Source organism: Cherax quadricarinatus, chromosome 63 (assembly GCF_038502225.1).
Source record: "Cherax quadricarinatus isolate ZL_2023a chromosome 63, ASM3850222v1, whole genome shotgun sequence".
Lineage (NCBI taxonomy): Eukaryota > Metazoa > Arthropoda > Malacostraca > Decapoda > Parastacidae > Cherax > Cherax quadricarinatus.
Window position 1 is genome coordinate 5,872,889 of NC_091354.1, and position 14,344 is coordinate 5,887,232.

At 36.9% G+C, this 14,344-nt stretch overlaps 1 protein-coding gene across 3 annotated transcripts in view; it reads right to left on the minus strand.

The window, feature by feature from the left end:
* The window catches only part of LOC128698208 (unconventional myosin-XIX), a 59,259-nt gene that overhangs the window by 30,953 nt on the left and 13,962 nt on the right, over positions 1-14,344 (minus strand). For all 3 annotated transcript variants that reach the window (XR_008408436.2, XM_053790350.2, XM_053790349.2), the window contains exons 5-9: positions 10,781-10,974; positions 4,620-4,752; positions 2,994-3,164; positions 1,938-2,025; positions 1,205-1,311 (exon numbers count right to left, since the gene is read on the minus strand). Coding sequence is in view for 2 of the 3 variants with exons in the window: in XM_053790350.2 (XP_053646325.2) it covers positions 1,205-1,311; positions 1,938-2,025; positions 2,994-3,164; positions 4,620-4,752; positions 10,781-10,974 (693 nt within the window). In the remaining variant the exon portion in view is untranslated. The remainder of the gene's footprint in view (positions 1-1,204; positions 1,312-1,937; positions 2,026-2,993; positions 3,165-4,619; positions 4,753-10,780; positions 10,975-14,344) is intronic.

Genomic DNA, 14,344 nt, shown 5'->3' on the forward strand with positions numbered 1-14,344 from the left:
AATTCCCCAAGACAGAGATTTTCAAAGAAAAAAACAAAATTCAACATTACTCACTCCCTAGCTGCCTTTCCAAAGGAGCAAAGGCCAATGCTGATCCATGAAACATCACCATCGCTCTAACTTTTAAAGTACATGAACCAAAATTTTGAACTCCAAACTCAAGTTCAGCTATCTTTTATGTTACCATGTTAACATTTTATTAGCAAATCAAATTCCATGAACTACTCATTCCAATCTAACATGTTTGCACATGCCAGCTGGATATACAAACTTAAAAAGTAAAATAATTTACCCTCTAAAAGCCATTTAAGTAAGTGATGGTGAATGTGCTTTTCTTTAGCAGTCGATTCAGATGTCCAACCCTAAGTGGACAACATTTAGGAGCCCTTTCAGAGGGCCCCCTTGCTACTGTTAGCTATTGCACTATAGGAAATTAAATTTTTCCACTAGAACCACGATGCAGGATTAACTATATGACTGATGCTGGCCCACTGTGATCATGATGTCATATAAACTATTTAAAAAACAAAAACTATTCAACAATATATCACAGTGATTACGTATGAATGATGGTGAAAGTGTTTCTTTCTTTCTCTTTTGGGTCACCCTGCCTTGGTGGGAGATAGCCGATGAGTTAAAAAAAAATATCAGAGCCCAAAAATATTTGTTTTCCTTTTAAAATCATATTAAAAACAGTTTGCATAATATGTAAATAAATATTTGTCATTGCATGACCACAAACTGTCAAACATTACAGATGGGGTATGACTCATGAAGGGTTAAGACACAGACAGCTAACAATTCAGGACCCTCTGCCATTTTCCTTGGTGGGAGATGGCCATATTAAAAAATTTTTTTGATTGGTCATGTAGTAGAGTACAGTAGTAATATAGGGATAAAGCAACACCTCTTGAATACTGATAATATTAGTAGTTCCTCTATTTAATAAGCATAATGTATATTTTTATGGTCATATACTACTTTGAAATCTTTAACATATTTTAGTGTCATACAAGAGAGATGAGGTTATACAAGAGAGAATATATAAGAAAACAGTCAACAAAATATTAATACTCTCTAATGAAATGATATGCTCTTAAACAATATGTATATGTACATATGTGGTATTTTCTGTTCATGCAGTTATTATCACAAATCTGCTGTAGGATTAAATCTCCTCATTAAAAGCTTGTACCATACTAACCTTCTGGGCACTACTAACACTGAAGGTATGGACTGTTAGAGTATTAACCAGCTGGTCCTCACGTAACCCCAGCAATACACAAGCTCCTTGTAAGCTCCTCACACATTCTGGAAGTTATTAATATAATATTTGTACCTTTTTCACTTATGAATTGCAGGAATAAAGAACCATTCACTCCTGGCAGTTTCAGTTATGATGGAGAAAAATTCTCACAACTTGGAAAGAAAAGTTGCAGATTTACAAAACAAATTCAAGGAATGAACTGGAAAGTGAAGGTGGTAATAGAAGAGTAAATGTAAGTATGGGTTATTGAGAGTAACACAGTATCTCTATACTCATGAGACAAGGAAAAACCAGCAATCACGTCAATGCAAAAAACTAAAAGGCTTCTGTTTTATCATTCGTATGTTCTTAATAATATCTACTCAATACAGTGGACCCTCGAATTTCATCATCCCTTTTCTGAATGTGAAACTATAGTTTTTTTTTTAAACAAGTCGGCCGTCTCCCACCGAGACAGGGTAACTATAGTTATTCTCTATAAAATGTATTTTTTTGTTAATATTTCTGGGTGTCTGGAATGGATTAATTGGATTTACATTATTTCTTAAGGGAAATATTAACAAAAAATACAGTTTTACAATCAGAAAAGGGATGATGAAATTCGAGGGTCCATTGTATTAAGTTATTGTACCACATGTAAAAATAATAAAAAAATAATAACGTAATTTACCTGTGCTTGCTTTATTTACAGTCCAATTAGTTTGTCCCTCTTCTTGAATAAAAGTGATGTTCCCCAAGTAAAGTAACGCTGCTATAACCTAAACAAAAATTATTCAGTTTTATTTAGCAAGAAATAAAAATAACATCAATACATTTATTATTTGCAAGATGCCAAAAAAACTTTCATTACAAGTTCTAGCAAATTGTCTTAATAGTATTGGTATTGAAATTTAGTGTCAAGTTAAAACAACCAATTTTTAGATGTTGATGTCTTATAAAAGAAATAGTATTTTCTCTAATCCGTACAACTTGGCTAAATTTGTGCCAATTATCACACAAAAAATATTGCTACAGTACATCATTAAGCTAGGTTTTATCAAATAACCTAAAAGCTACACTCTCCTATCAATTAAAGGGCTACTAAGAGCGTGTTAGTAGTAGTCATGGCTTCACCAACATGATCCAAGGCACGCATAGCGGCAATTATATCATACAGATTATTTTTCACTGATAATGAGGCAGACAGGTGATGGTGAAGGGGATGCCAAGAGAGGACTGAAGCCCTCCAAGTCTCCATCAACTCTTTAAATCCTTCAAATAAAAATAATAATAATGCTACAGCTTCAAGACCAGTCTCCTAGCCCCTCCTTTGAACTGGAGTACCACCTCTAAGCCCTTCCTATATAAGAATTCCGGAGCTGCCAATGGGGCAGAGTAAACACTTCACTAATCACCAACAATTTAGAGGAAGCACTAGACAACATTTTGGTCTGTCTTGGAACATTCCAGTCATGACTTGACAATGGTCCAAGATAGACCAAAATGTTGTCTACAGGTTCAGCTCCAAATTGAGGGTGGGTTGTGATTTGCTCCAGCCATGGCATTAGTGCTATTTATTCTTCTGAATAAACACTTATAGAATAAAAAAAAAATCTGAAGCCCTATAACAGTATTCAATGTAGCAATGACAAATCATAGTAGCAGCATTGCTTCTCTAAAGCTTTAAAAATTATAAAAGCACGTCATTTTATCAGACAGAAACTCTTGTATTCTTAATATTTTTTACCTTAAATATTTCATTCTGGTGGCTCCTTGAAAAATTCAGCTGCTGGAATGCATGCAACGTCTCTTGTAAATTAGCAAGGTCAGACGAAGTTGCCTCTCCCAGCAGTATGTTGTAGGTCTCTTCACTTTCAAACAAGTCTTTTAGCAGCCCCGATCTGACACCTGATAACACCTGTTGATTTAAAAAATACTATTATTTTTTGTATTAGCATTTTCAAGTGGAAATGCTAAGCCTATAAGTTATGCAGTGCATTGTCCAGTAGTTTTAAGACTGCTTGGAATACACCACAAAACAAAAGGCTTTCCTGTAAATCAGTACATGTATATGAAGCTTTTTTTTTTTATAAAAATTGTATACCTTATTTACTGCACATAAACATTTTTATTTTCAAGTGGGAGATAATTAAGTTTGATGCAAGGAAAAGGAAGATAGCCACAATTCTTTGGATCAAGAGTCCTTTACAGTCATCAAGGCACTCCCATTGATATGTAAAGTAATACAATTAATTTTAGCTTTCTGGTTAAGTTTTGAGTAAGCTATCATAGATTTTTAATACTTTTGATATGAAACTTCCTCTTAGGGTCAAAGAAAAAAAAAATGAAATAATAGAAAATCTTCTGAATGTAATGAAACCAAAAGTACAAAATGCGATGAAAAATTTCTGGAATTACGCTATCGTAGAGTGTGCGGTCTCAGTAATATTTATGCATTGGTGATATCACTAACTTTGAGCCCTATTTTCGGCCAATTTCCATTCCTCCAGTTGACCAAATTCATAACTATTTCACTAGTATTCCTTCTATTCTATCGACTGAGTACAAAAAAATCGCCCATTTACCTACTTCACCCACCCAATAAAGTGATCAGAACTCAGTAATTTTGCCAATATCACACAAAATTAAAAAATTGGCAATTTCAAAATAAGGTTCAGAATAAACAATGTAGATATTCCTGGCATTAAAACATTTCCTTTGTTCATTAGTCATATCCTCAGGCCTCCCCTATATAATGCATGCTTTCCACTTTTAATCTTTATTCACATAAAAAAATAGAGGATTTACTGTTATGCAGACTATTGCATTATTGTAATAATTGTATGAACAATGTCAGGGCATTTGTGAACACATAATAGACCGACCAGTTGGACAGGTATTGGACAAGTGACGTAATTTGTGTACTCTGGAATATCGGCAAAAATTGAACATTTCCACTATTTTGAGCTCAATTTCAAGCTACTTTCAGTCCTGAAACCAATCTTGGTCTCATTCCATCAAATGAGACCAAGAAACCAAAAATACAAACATAAAAACCATATGAAATTACTACACCACAAAGTCGCTGTTTTAAACCAAAAACAGTCACAGTTTTATCCCCATTATGCACTGCATGCTATAGGATTTTTTTTTATGTGATGTACACTTACTGCATAGACCCATTCTCTCATTATTTAGGCCCAAAGTTACCACTCATAGCTCACCTGTGAGAACTAAGCTCATGGCGTAGAACTACAGGACCGACCTGGGCTTCAAAGCCGTAGAACAAATGGGACTGACCTCGAAAGGGTTAACTAAAAAAAAAATTCTATGTCTAAGACACTCTTGCTCAAAAAGAAAAAACTGTAAGAACCTGGTAAAATATGTGGAAGTTACGTTCATTTTCCGTCTGGTGAGTCACCCTGGTTTTCTCAAGTAAGTAAGTATCAATCTCAGCCCCTCGCAACTGCTGGCCTCCATACTGTAGACGGATAAGTTTGCCAAATCTGAAACAAGTGATAGGAAGGGTGTGTATGTGAATACTAGAAACTCATTGTTGAGTAAAATAAAAAACTTACAAAATCTTATTTTGGATATTTCATGTTGTTTTATAAATTCATGATATACACAGCTACAATAAGTTTGCAAGAAATTTATGATATGAACAAACAGTTTGATTTCAATATCATAATGTACAGCACATACCTTTGTATAATGACTTTAATAGGATTATAGGATTATTCCAATGCCATATGTAATGAATTTGTTGAAACTGTTTAATTAACCAGAATCATAAACCACTTTTAAAAATTATTAAATAAATAAAATAAATATTTTTTTATTAATTACAAGTTTTAGTTTTACTGTAGTTACAGTTACAATGCAAAAAAAAAAAACTCAAGAACTTTAATTTTTATATACAGTAGGGCCCCGCTTTACGGCATTCCGCTAATACGGTCATTTCAAATTATGACCAAAACTCGTTATACGGCTCCCCTCACCTGACTTTCTAATATGGTCACCGTGCCCCACCCAGTTTGTCTGCAATCTCTGTGAGATCTGTAAGCACTAAGTCTCTCTATTATGTCTGGAAACTCCTAAATTTCAAGTGTTTTTAAATGTTATTTCATATTTTATATATACTCTGATAATTATACTACTTATGTATACCTGTACCTAAATAAACTTACATACTGTGCTGGCGTGCAGGTACACATTAAAATCAGTAAGAGAGTCTTATATCTCGAGACGTCATATTAGTAATGATAATAATAATCACTGAGTCTCATTTAAATGTTGTATATTACGTTAATATACATATTTTCATTAATCCATCTATGATATTTTTTCAAAATTATATAATAAACACGATGCATAACATATAAAGATGATAAATACACCCCACAGTAGAATAAATAAACATAAATATGAGATGTGGTAGCCAGACGACTTGCACAAATGACGCCATATTAGAAATGATAATATTAATAATAATCACCGAATCTCATTAAATGTCGTATATTACGTTGATATACACATTTTCATTAATCCATCCATGATATTTTTTTCAAAATTACAGTAGACCCCCGCCTTACGATATTAATCCGTTCCTGAGAGCTCATTGTAAGCCGAAATTACCATTAGCCGAATTAATTTTCCCCATAAGAAATAATGGAAATCAAATTAATCCGTTCCTGACACCCCAAAGTATGAAAAAAAAAAAATTTACCACATGAAATATTAATATTAATACAAACAAACTGAAGAAGACATGCACAATTACTACTCTACTAAGAATAGAATACATGATGGGATGGGAGGAGGGGAGTGTGTGGAAGTTATTGTTTAGAAGGGGAATCCCCTTCCATTAGGACTTGAGGTAGTAAGTCCTTTTCCGGGGTTACTTCCCTTCTTCTTTTAATGCCACTAGGACCAGCTTGAGAGTCACTGGACCTCTGTAGCACAACAAATCTGTCCATAGAGCTCTGTACCTCCCGTTCCTTTAAGACTTTCCTAAAATGGGCCATAACATTGTCATTGTACAGGTTGCCAACACGGCTTGCAGCAGCTGTGTCAGGGTGATTTTCATCCGTAAAGGTTTGCAGTTCAACCCACTTTGCACACATTTCCTTACTCTCTTTTTTCAATTCCATAGTAATTCTCGTCCTTTTTACCACAGGGATGGCACTAGAAGCTTTCTTGGGGCCCATGGTGACTTATTTTGAAGTTACAAGCACTAAAAACACTGGGACAATGTGAAATGTACCGAATGTATGCGTAGACGCGACCGCACTGGCTGGCTTGTAAACACTGGCGCTGAGGCCACACGTGGGACGTGTCCCGGACGAATCACGTAAGGCGAGTTTTTTATCGTGAAGTGAGGCAAAATTTTTGCGTTCAAATGCTTCGTATGGTGGATTTAACATAACGCGATGCGTTCGTAAGGTGGAGGCCCACTGTATATAATAAACACGATACATAACATATAAAGATGATAAATACACCCCACAATAAAATAAATAAATATGAGATGTCGTAGCCAGATAACTTGTACAAGTGACGGCAAGAATAACATTTTCTCTAGTCTAACGTAAGAGAAAATGTGTTACTGGGGGTAGCTGTAGAAAATTACGTATTCCTTTTGTATGTAAGTTTATTCAGGTATACACAAATACAGTTACATAGATTATCATACATAACAGCATATGTGTAGAGAACCTAGGATAACCCAAAAAAGTCAGAGTGACTTATTTCCACTGCCTTCACTCAGAGCGTCATTTCTTCTAAAAATGGTGTTACATGAGAATGGGAGTGTTCTTCTTTATTTATTCTACCATATCAATGTAGAGACAACTTGTACACAAACCAGACGTGTACAATTTGTTTGTTTACAAAACTTACATTCACCTGGTTTGTTTACATAACTCTATGCCTGTCCTCCCTCATATACTCATTCTCTCTCTCTCTCTCTCATTTATTCGTTTTATCTCGTTTACTCACCCCTGACCCTACATTAAGACTACAAATATTTTAAGGTAAGTAATGAGTGAACTGTATATGCATTTTATCGCTCTGGGATGCTTAAGTATCATAGAATAGTATGTGTGGGTGGAATGGCCTAGTATGGTAGCCCAGCTGACTACCATACATACCACACTTGATTTCTTATAATAAATACTACTTGTCTCACCCTAGATTAAGACTATAAATATTTTAAGGTAAGTAATGAGTGCACTATGTGCGTATTGTACTTTTTTATTGTTTTTTGATGCCTAGTTCTATTGCTAACTTAATATATGTTAGTGTAAACTTTTGTATGCATTTATAAGGAAAAAAAAAAAAGGGTGTTCCACTTTACGGCGATTTCCGCTTTATGGCGGTAGCCTGGAACCTAACCTGCCATATAAGTGGGGCCCTACTGTAATTACAATTGTTTGTCTGTCTCATCTGCATCACTCCCCTTAAAAAACAAACTACCTCTGCAAAGAACTAGATGAACCAGGTTGTGGTTGCTATGTGGGTGAGAGGGCCACCAACAGCAAGAGTCTGGCTGAACAGGTAATTAACAGAGAAAGCCTGGCCCAAGGCCAGGTTGAGGTGATAGAAAAGCCCTCAAAATTAGTCAAAGGCAAGTCAGATTAAAAAACAATCTATCAAACTACCTCATATTAATATGTAATAAACAAACTTAATTACAAACTTAAAAATGTCTGTCTGTATCATAAATTGTACTACCTTATACGTATTAATATTTTTTTATTAGCAAACTGGCCGATTCCCACCAAGGCAGGGTGGCCCGAAAAAGAAAAACTTTCACCATCATTCACTCCATCATTGCCTTGCCAGAAGGGTGCTTTACACTACAGTTTTTAAACTGCAACATTAACCCTTAAACGGTCCAAACAGATTGACGTTCAAATTCATAGTGCTACAAAAGTAGATCTACGTTTTTTTACATATTTTCAAATATAACAAAAAAAAAATAATGTAGAAAAAAGTTTTTTTTTACAAGTTTTCAAATGTAAAACAAAAAAGAAGATCTACAGTTTTTTACATACTTTCAGAAGTTGAAAAAAACGTATATGTACGTTTGGACCGTTTAAGGGTTAACACCCCTCCTTAAGAGTGCAGGCACTGTACTTCCCATCTCCAGGACTCAAGTCCTGCCTGCCGGTTTCCCTGAATCCCTTCATAAATGTTACTTTGCTCACACTCCAACAGCACGTCAAGTATTAACCCTTTGACTGTTTAAGTCGTAGATATACGTCTTACATGCCACTGTTTCTGACGTATTTACACGCGTAAATTCTAGTGGCTTCAAATCAAGCAAGAGAAAGCTGGTAGGCCCACATGTAAGAGAATGGGTCTGTGTGGTCAGTGTGCACCACATAAAAAAAATCCTGCAGCACGCAGTGCTTAATGAGAAAAAAAAAATCCGACCTTTTTTTGGATTAAAATGCCGACTTTGAGGTGTATTTTCATATAGTATTTATTGTTGTATTCTCGTTTTCATGGTCTCGGGTGATAAAATGGAAAACATATTACAGAAATATAGATGATTTTCATTACTTTCACGATGGAAACGACCTCGAAATTGAGCTCAAAGTAGCAGAAATGTTCGATTTTTACCAATGTTCAGGAGTAAGCAAATTGCACCACATGTCCAATACACGTCAACCGGGGAGTCTAATATTCTTTTACTAGTGCACTGATATTATTTATACTATTTTTACAATAATGCATTAGTCTGCATAACAGTAAATTTTGTATTTTTTTATATGAATAAAAAACCAAAATAGAAAGCCATAGTAATATAAGAGGGGCCTAGAGACATGACTAATGAACACAGGATGTTATTTTAGTGCCAAGAATGTCTACATTGTTTATTCTGGACCCTATTTTGAAATTGGCATCTTTTTTAATTGGCCAAATTGCCAATTTCTGACCACTTTATTGGATAGTTCAAATCGGTAAATGGGCAGTTTCTTGTACTCAACTGATAGAAAAAATGGAGTTCTAAAGAAATAGCTATGAGTTTAGTCAATTGGAACAACGGAATTGGCCAAAAACAGGGCTCAAAGTGGGTGAAATTGCCAATGTTGCCAAGACCGCTAACTTCGCAGGAGTGTAATTTCGTGAGTTTTCGACCAAATTTCATACTTTTGGTGTCATTACCATCGGGAAAAGGTTCTCTATCATTTCATAAAAATAATTTTTTTTTCCAAAACTTTTGCGACATAGAATGACAGTTTCAGAAAGGGGCTGCGACAGTCAAAGGGTTAAAAACCATTTGTCTCCATTCACTCCTATCAAACACGCTCACGCATGCCCGCTGGAAGTCCAAGCCCCTCGCAAACAAAACCTCCTTTACCCCCTCCCTCCACGTTTTCCTAGGCCGACCCCTACCCCACCTTCCTTCCACTACAGACTGATACACTCTTGAAGCCATTGTTTCGCTCCATTCTCTCTACATGTCCGAACCACCTCAACATCCCTTCTTCAGCCCTCTGGACAACAGTTTTGGCAATCCCGCACCTCCTAACTTCCAAACTACGAATTCTCTGCATTATATTCACGCCACACATTGCCCTCAGACATGACATCTCCACTGCCTCCAGCCTTCTCCTCACTGCAACATTCATCACCCATGCTTCACAACCACATAAGAGCGTTGGTAAAACTATACTCTCATACATTCCCCTTTTTGCCTCCAAGGACAAAGTTCTTTGTCTCCACAGACTCCTAAGTGCACCGCTCACCCTTTTCCCCTCATCAATTCTATGATTCACCTCATCTTTCATAGACCCATCCGCTGACACGTCCACTCCCAAATATCTGAATAAATTTACCTCCTCCATACTCTCTCCCTCCAACCTGATGTCCAATCTTTCATCACCTGATCTTTTTGTTATCCTCATAACCTTACTCTTTCCTATATTCACTTTTAATTTTCTTCTTTTACATACCCTACCAAATTCATCCACCAACCTCTGCAACTTCTCTTCAGAATCTCCCAAGAGCACAGTATTAATAATAGAATAAAATATTGAATACAGTGGTACCTCAGGATACGAAATTAATTCGTTCCAGAAGGTTGTTCGAGTGCCAATACCGAACGAATTTGTTCCCATAAGGAATAATGTAAAGTATATTTATCCGTTTCAGCCCCCCAAAAATACACTTACAAAAGCACTTACATAAATACATTTACATAATTGTTCGAGTTTTGAGCTATTCATATCCCGAGGTACCACTGTACTGTATTTGTATTCTACTACTCTTCACCTGTCTAGGCTTAAATAGTCTATAACTATTAGGTCAAGTCTGCCCAAAATGCCTCAGCATAATAGTGGGTTACTTAGTACCAATTAAATTATGAAGTGTAAGCACACATTGTAACCTTAGCAAAGAAATTAAATTTTACTTTATTTTATTTTTATTAAACAGTTACACAAATAAACCTTTAAAAAACTGAATGTGAGGTGAATACATGTAAATAAATCAAACACATTTCAAGTGATTGTTCTCTCATACCTGCTGGAGTTGTGGTTGCGAATTGTTGCAGCATTACCAAATGCTTCAAGGATGGGATTCGAAGCCAAGATCTTATTCTGGATATCTGTAGGTTCCATGTCTTCCCATACACCTTTAAGTGGCGATCGCGGAACTTGCAAAATTTTTGTTTCAACATGCGTCAAGTATCCCAACATGTAACGTGCAGATTCAGTCTAGAAAGCAATTGTAATACTGTACTTGATCTTCCATTTAACAGTCACCCTTGTTTCTAATTATTATATGATGTCCCACATTGAAACTACTTCTGGTTGAAGTTTGTGACCTTTGCTAACTCGGAAAGTTAGCCAAGATCACAAGAAATGGGTATGAGTTCGAAGGTCAAACTCAGTCAAAGCTCCTATGCTTAGAACATATAAAGGCAAAAGGATGAGAAAAGACTCCAACAGGTCACCTAAGGAATCATAATATGACTTGCACAAAAGAAAATGATAGAAATTAAATTCCCTTCAGAGCAGGAGTGATCTGGGTGAAGATGAAATGAGACTTTGTAGACTGTCTAAAGACAAAGCCTTGCAAGAAGATAGTTATTAATGGGCAGATTGTATATCACAATGTGTGCTTACAATTACTAAAAAAGAGAAGAAGAAAAACTTTATAAAACTGGGTTGCTTAAATGTGCGTGGATGTAGTGCGGATGACAAGAAACAGATGATTGCTGATGTTATGAATGAAAAGAAGTTGGATGTCCTGGCCCTAAGCGAAACAAAGCTGAAGGGGGTAGGAGAGTTTCAGTGGGGGGAAATAAATGGGATTAAATCTGGAGTATCTGAGAGAGTTAGAGCAAAGGAAGGGGTAGCAGTAATGTTAAATGATCAGTTATGGAAGGAGAAAAGAGAATATGAATGTGTAAATTCAAGAATTATGTGGATTAAAGTAAAGGTTGGATGCGAGAAGTGGGTCATAATAAGCGTGTATGCACCTGGAGAAGAGAGGAATGCAGAGGAGAGAGAGAGATTTTGGGAGATGTTAAGTGAATGTATAGGAGCCTTTGAACCAAGTGAGAGAGTAATTGTGGTAGGGGACTTGAATGCTAAAGTAGGAGAAACTTTTAGAGAGGGTGTGGTAGGTAAGTTTGGGGTGCCAGGTGTAAATGATAATGGGAGCCCTTTGATTGAACTTTGTATAGAAAGGGGTTTAGTTATAGGTAATACATATTTTAAGAAAAAGAGGATAAATAAGTATACACGATATGATGTAGGGCGAAATGACAGTAGTTTGTTGGATTATGTATTGGTAGATAAAAGACTGTTGAGTAGACTTCAGGATGTACATGTTTATAGAGGGGCCACAGATATATCAGATCACTTTCTAGTTGTAGCTACACTGAGAGTAAAAGGTAGATGGGATACAAGGAGAATAGAAGCATCAGGGAAGAGAGAGGTGAAGGTTTATAAACTAAAAGAGGAGGCAGTTAGGGTAAGATATAAACAGCTATTGGAGGATAGATGGGCTAATGAGAGCATAGGCAATGGGGTCGAAGAGGTATGGGGTAGGTTTAAAAATGTAGTGTTAGAGTGTTCAGCAGAAGTTTGTGGTTACAGGAAAGTGGGTGCAGGAGGGAAGAGGAGCGATTGGTGGAATGATGATGTAAAGAGAGTAGTAAGGGAGAAAAAGTTAGCATATGAGAAGTTTTTACAAAGTAGAAGTGATGCAAGGAGGGAAGAGTATATGGAGAAAAAGAGAGAGGTTAAGAGAGTGGTGAAGCAATGTAAAAAGAGAGCAAATGAGAGAGTGGGTGAGATGTTATCAACAAATTTTGTTGAAAATAAGAAAAAGTTTTGGAGTGAGATTAACAAGTTAAGAAAGCCTAGAGAACAAATGGATTTGTCAGTTAAAAATAGGAGAGGAGAGTTATTAAATGGAGAGTTAGAGGTATTGGGAAGATGGAAGGAATATTTTGAGGAATTGTTAAATGTTGATGAAGATAGGGAAGCTGTGATTTCGTGTATAGGGCAAGGAGGAATAACATCTTGTAGGAGTGAGGAAGAGCCAGTTGTGAGTGTGGGGGAAGTTCGTGAGGCAGTAGGTAAAATGAAAGGGGGTAAGGCAGCCGGGATTGATGGGATAAAGATAGAAATGTTAAAAGCAGGTGGGGATATAGTTTTGGAGTGGTTGGTGCAATTGTTTAATAAATGTATGGAAGAGGGTAAGGTACCTAGGGATTGGCAGAGAGCATGCATAGTTCCTTTGTATAAAGGCAAAGGGGATAAAAGAGAGTGCAAAAATTATAGGGGGATAAGTCTGTTGAGTGTACCTGGTAAAGTGTATGGTAGAGTTATAATTGAAAGAATTAAGAGTAAGACGGAGAATAGGATAGCAGATGAACAAGGAGGCTTTAGGAAAGGTAGGGGGTGTGTGGACCAGGTGTTTACAGTGAAACATATAAGTGAACAGTATTTAGATAAGGCTAAAGAGGTCTTTGTGGCATTTATGGATTTGGAAAAGGCGTATGACAGGGTGGATAGGGGGGCAATGTGGCAGATGTTGCAAGTGTATGGTGTAGGAGGTAGGTTACTGAAAGCAGTGAAGAGTTTTTACGAGGATAGTGAGGCTCAAGTTAGAGTATGTAGGAAAGAGGGAAATTTTTTCCCAGTAAAAGTAGGACTTAGACAAGGATGTGTGATGTCACCGTGGTTGTTTAATATATTTATAGATGGGGTTGTAAGAGAAGTAAATGCGAGGGTCTTGGCAAGAGGCGTGGAGTTAAAAGATAAAGAATCACACACAAAGTGGGAGTTGTCACAGCTGCTCTTTGCTGATGACACTGTGCTCTTGGGAGATTCTGAAGAGAAGTTGCAGAGATTGGTGGATGAATTTGGTAGGGTGTGCAAAAGAAGAAAATTAAAGGTGAATACAGGAAAGAGTAAGGTTATGAGGATAACAAAAAGATTAGGTGATGAAAGATTGAATATCAGATTGGAGGGAGAGAGTATGGAGGAGGTGAACGTATTCAGATATTTGGGAGTGGACGTGTCAGCGGATGGGTCTATGAAAGATGAGGTGAATCATAGAATTGATGAGGGAAAAAGAGTGAGTGGTGCACTTAGGAGTCTGTGGAGACAAAGAACTTTGTCCTTGGAGGCAAAGAGGGGAATGTATGAGAGTATAGTTTTACCAACGCTCTTATATGGGTGTGAAGCGTGGGTGATGAATGTTGCAGCGAGGAGAAGGCTGGAGGCAGTGGAGATGTCATGTCTGAGGGCAATGTGTGGTGTGAATATAATGCAGAGAATTCGTAGTTTGGAAGTTAGGAGGAGGTGCGGGATTACCAAAACTGTTGTCCAGAGGGCTGAGGAAGGGTTGTTGAGGTGGTTCGGACATGTAGAGAGAATGGAGCGAAACAGAATGACTTCAAGAGTGTATCAGTCTGTAGTGGAAGGAAGGCGGGGTAGGGGTCGGCCTAGGAAGGGTTGGAGGGAGGGGGTAAAGGAGGTTTTGTGTGCGAGGGGCTTGGACTTCCAGCAGGCATGCTTGAGCGTGTTTGATAGGAGTGAATGGAGACAAATGGTTTTTAATACTTGA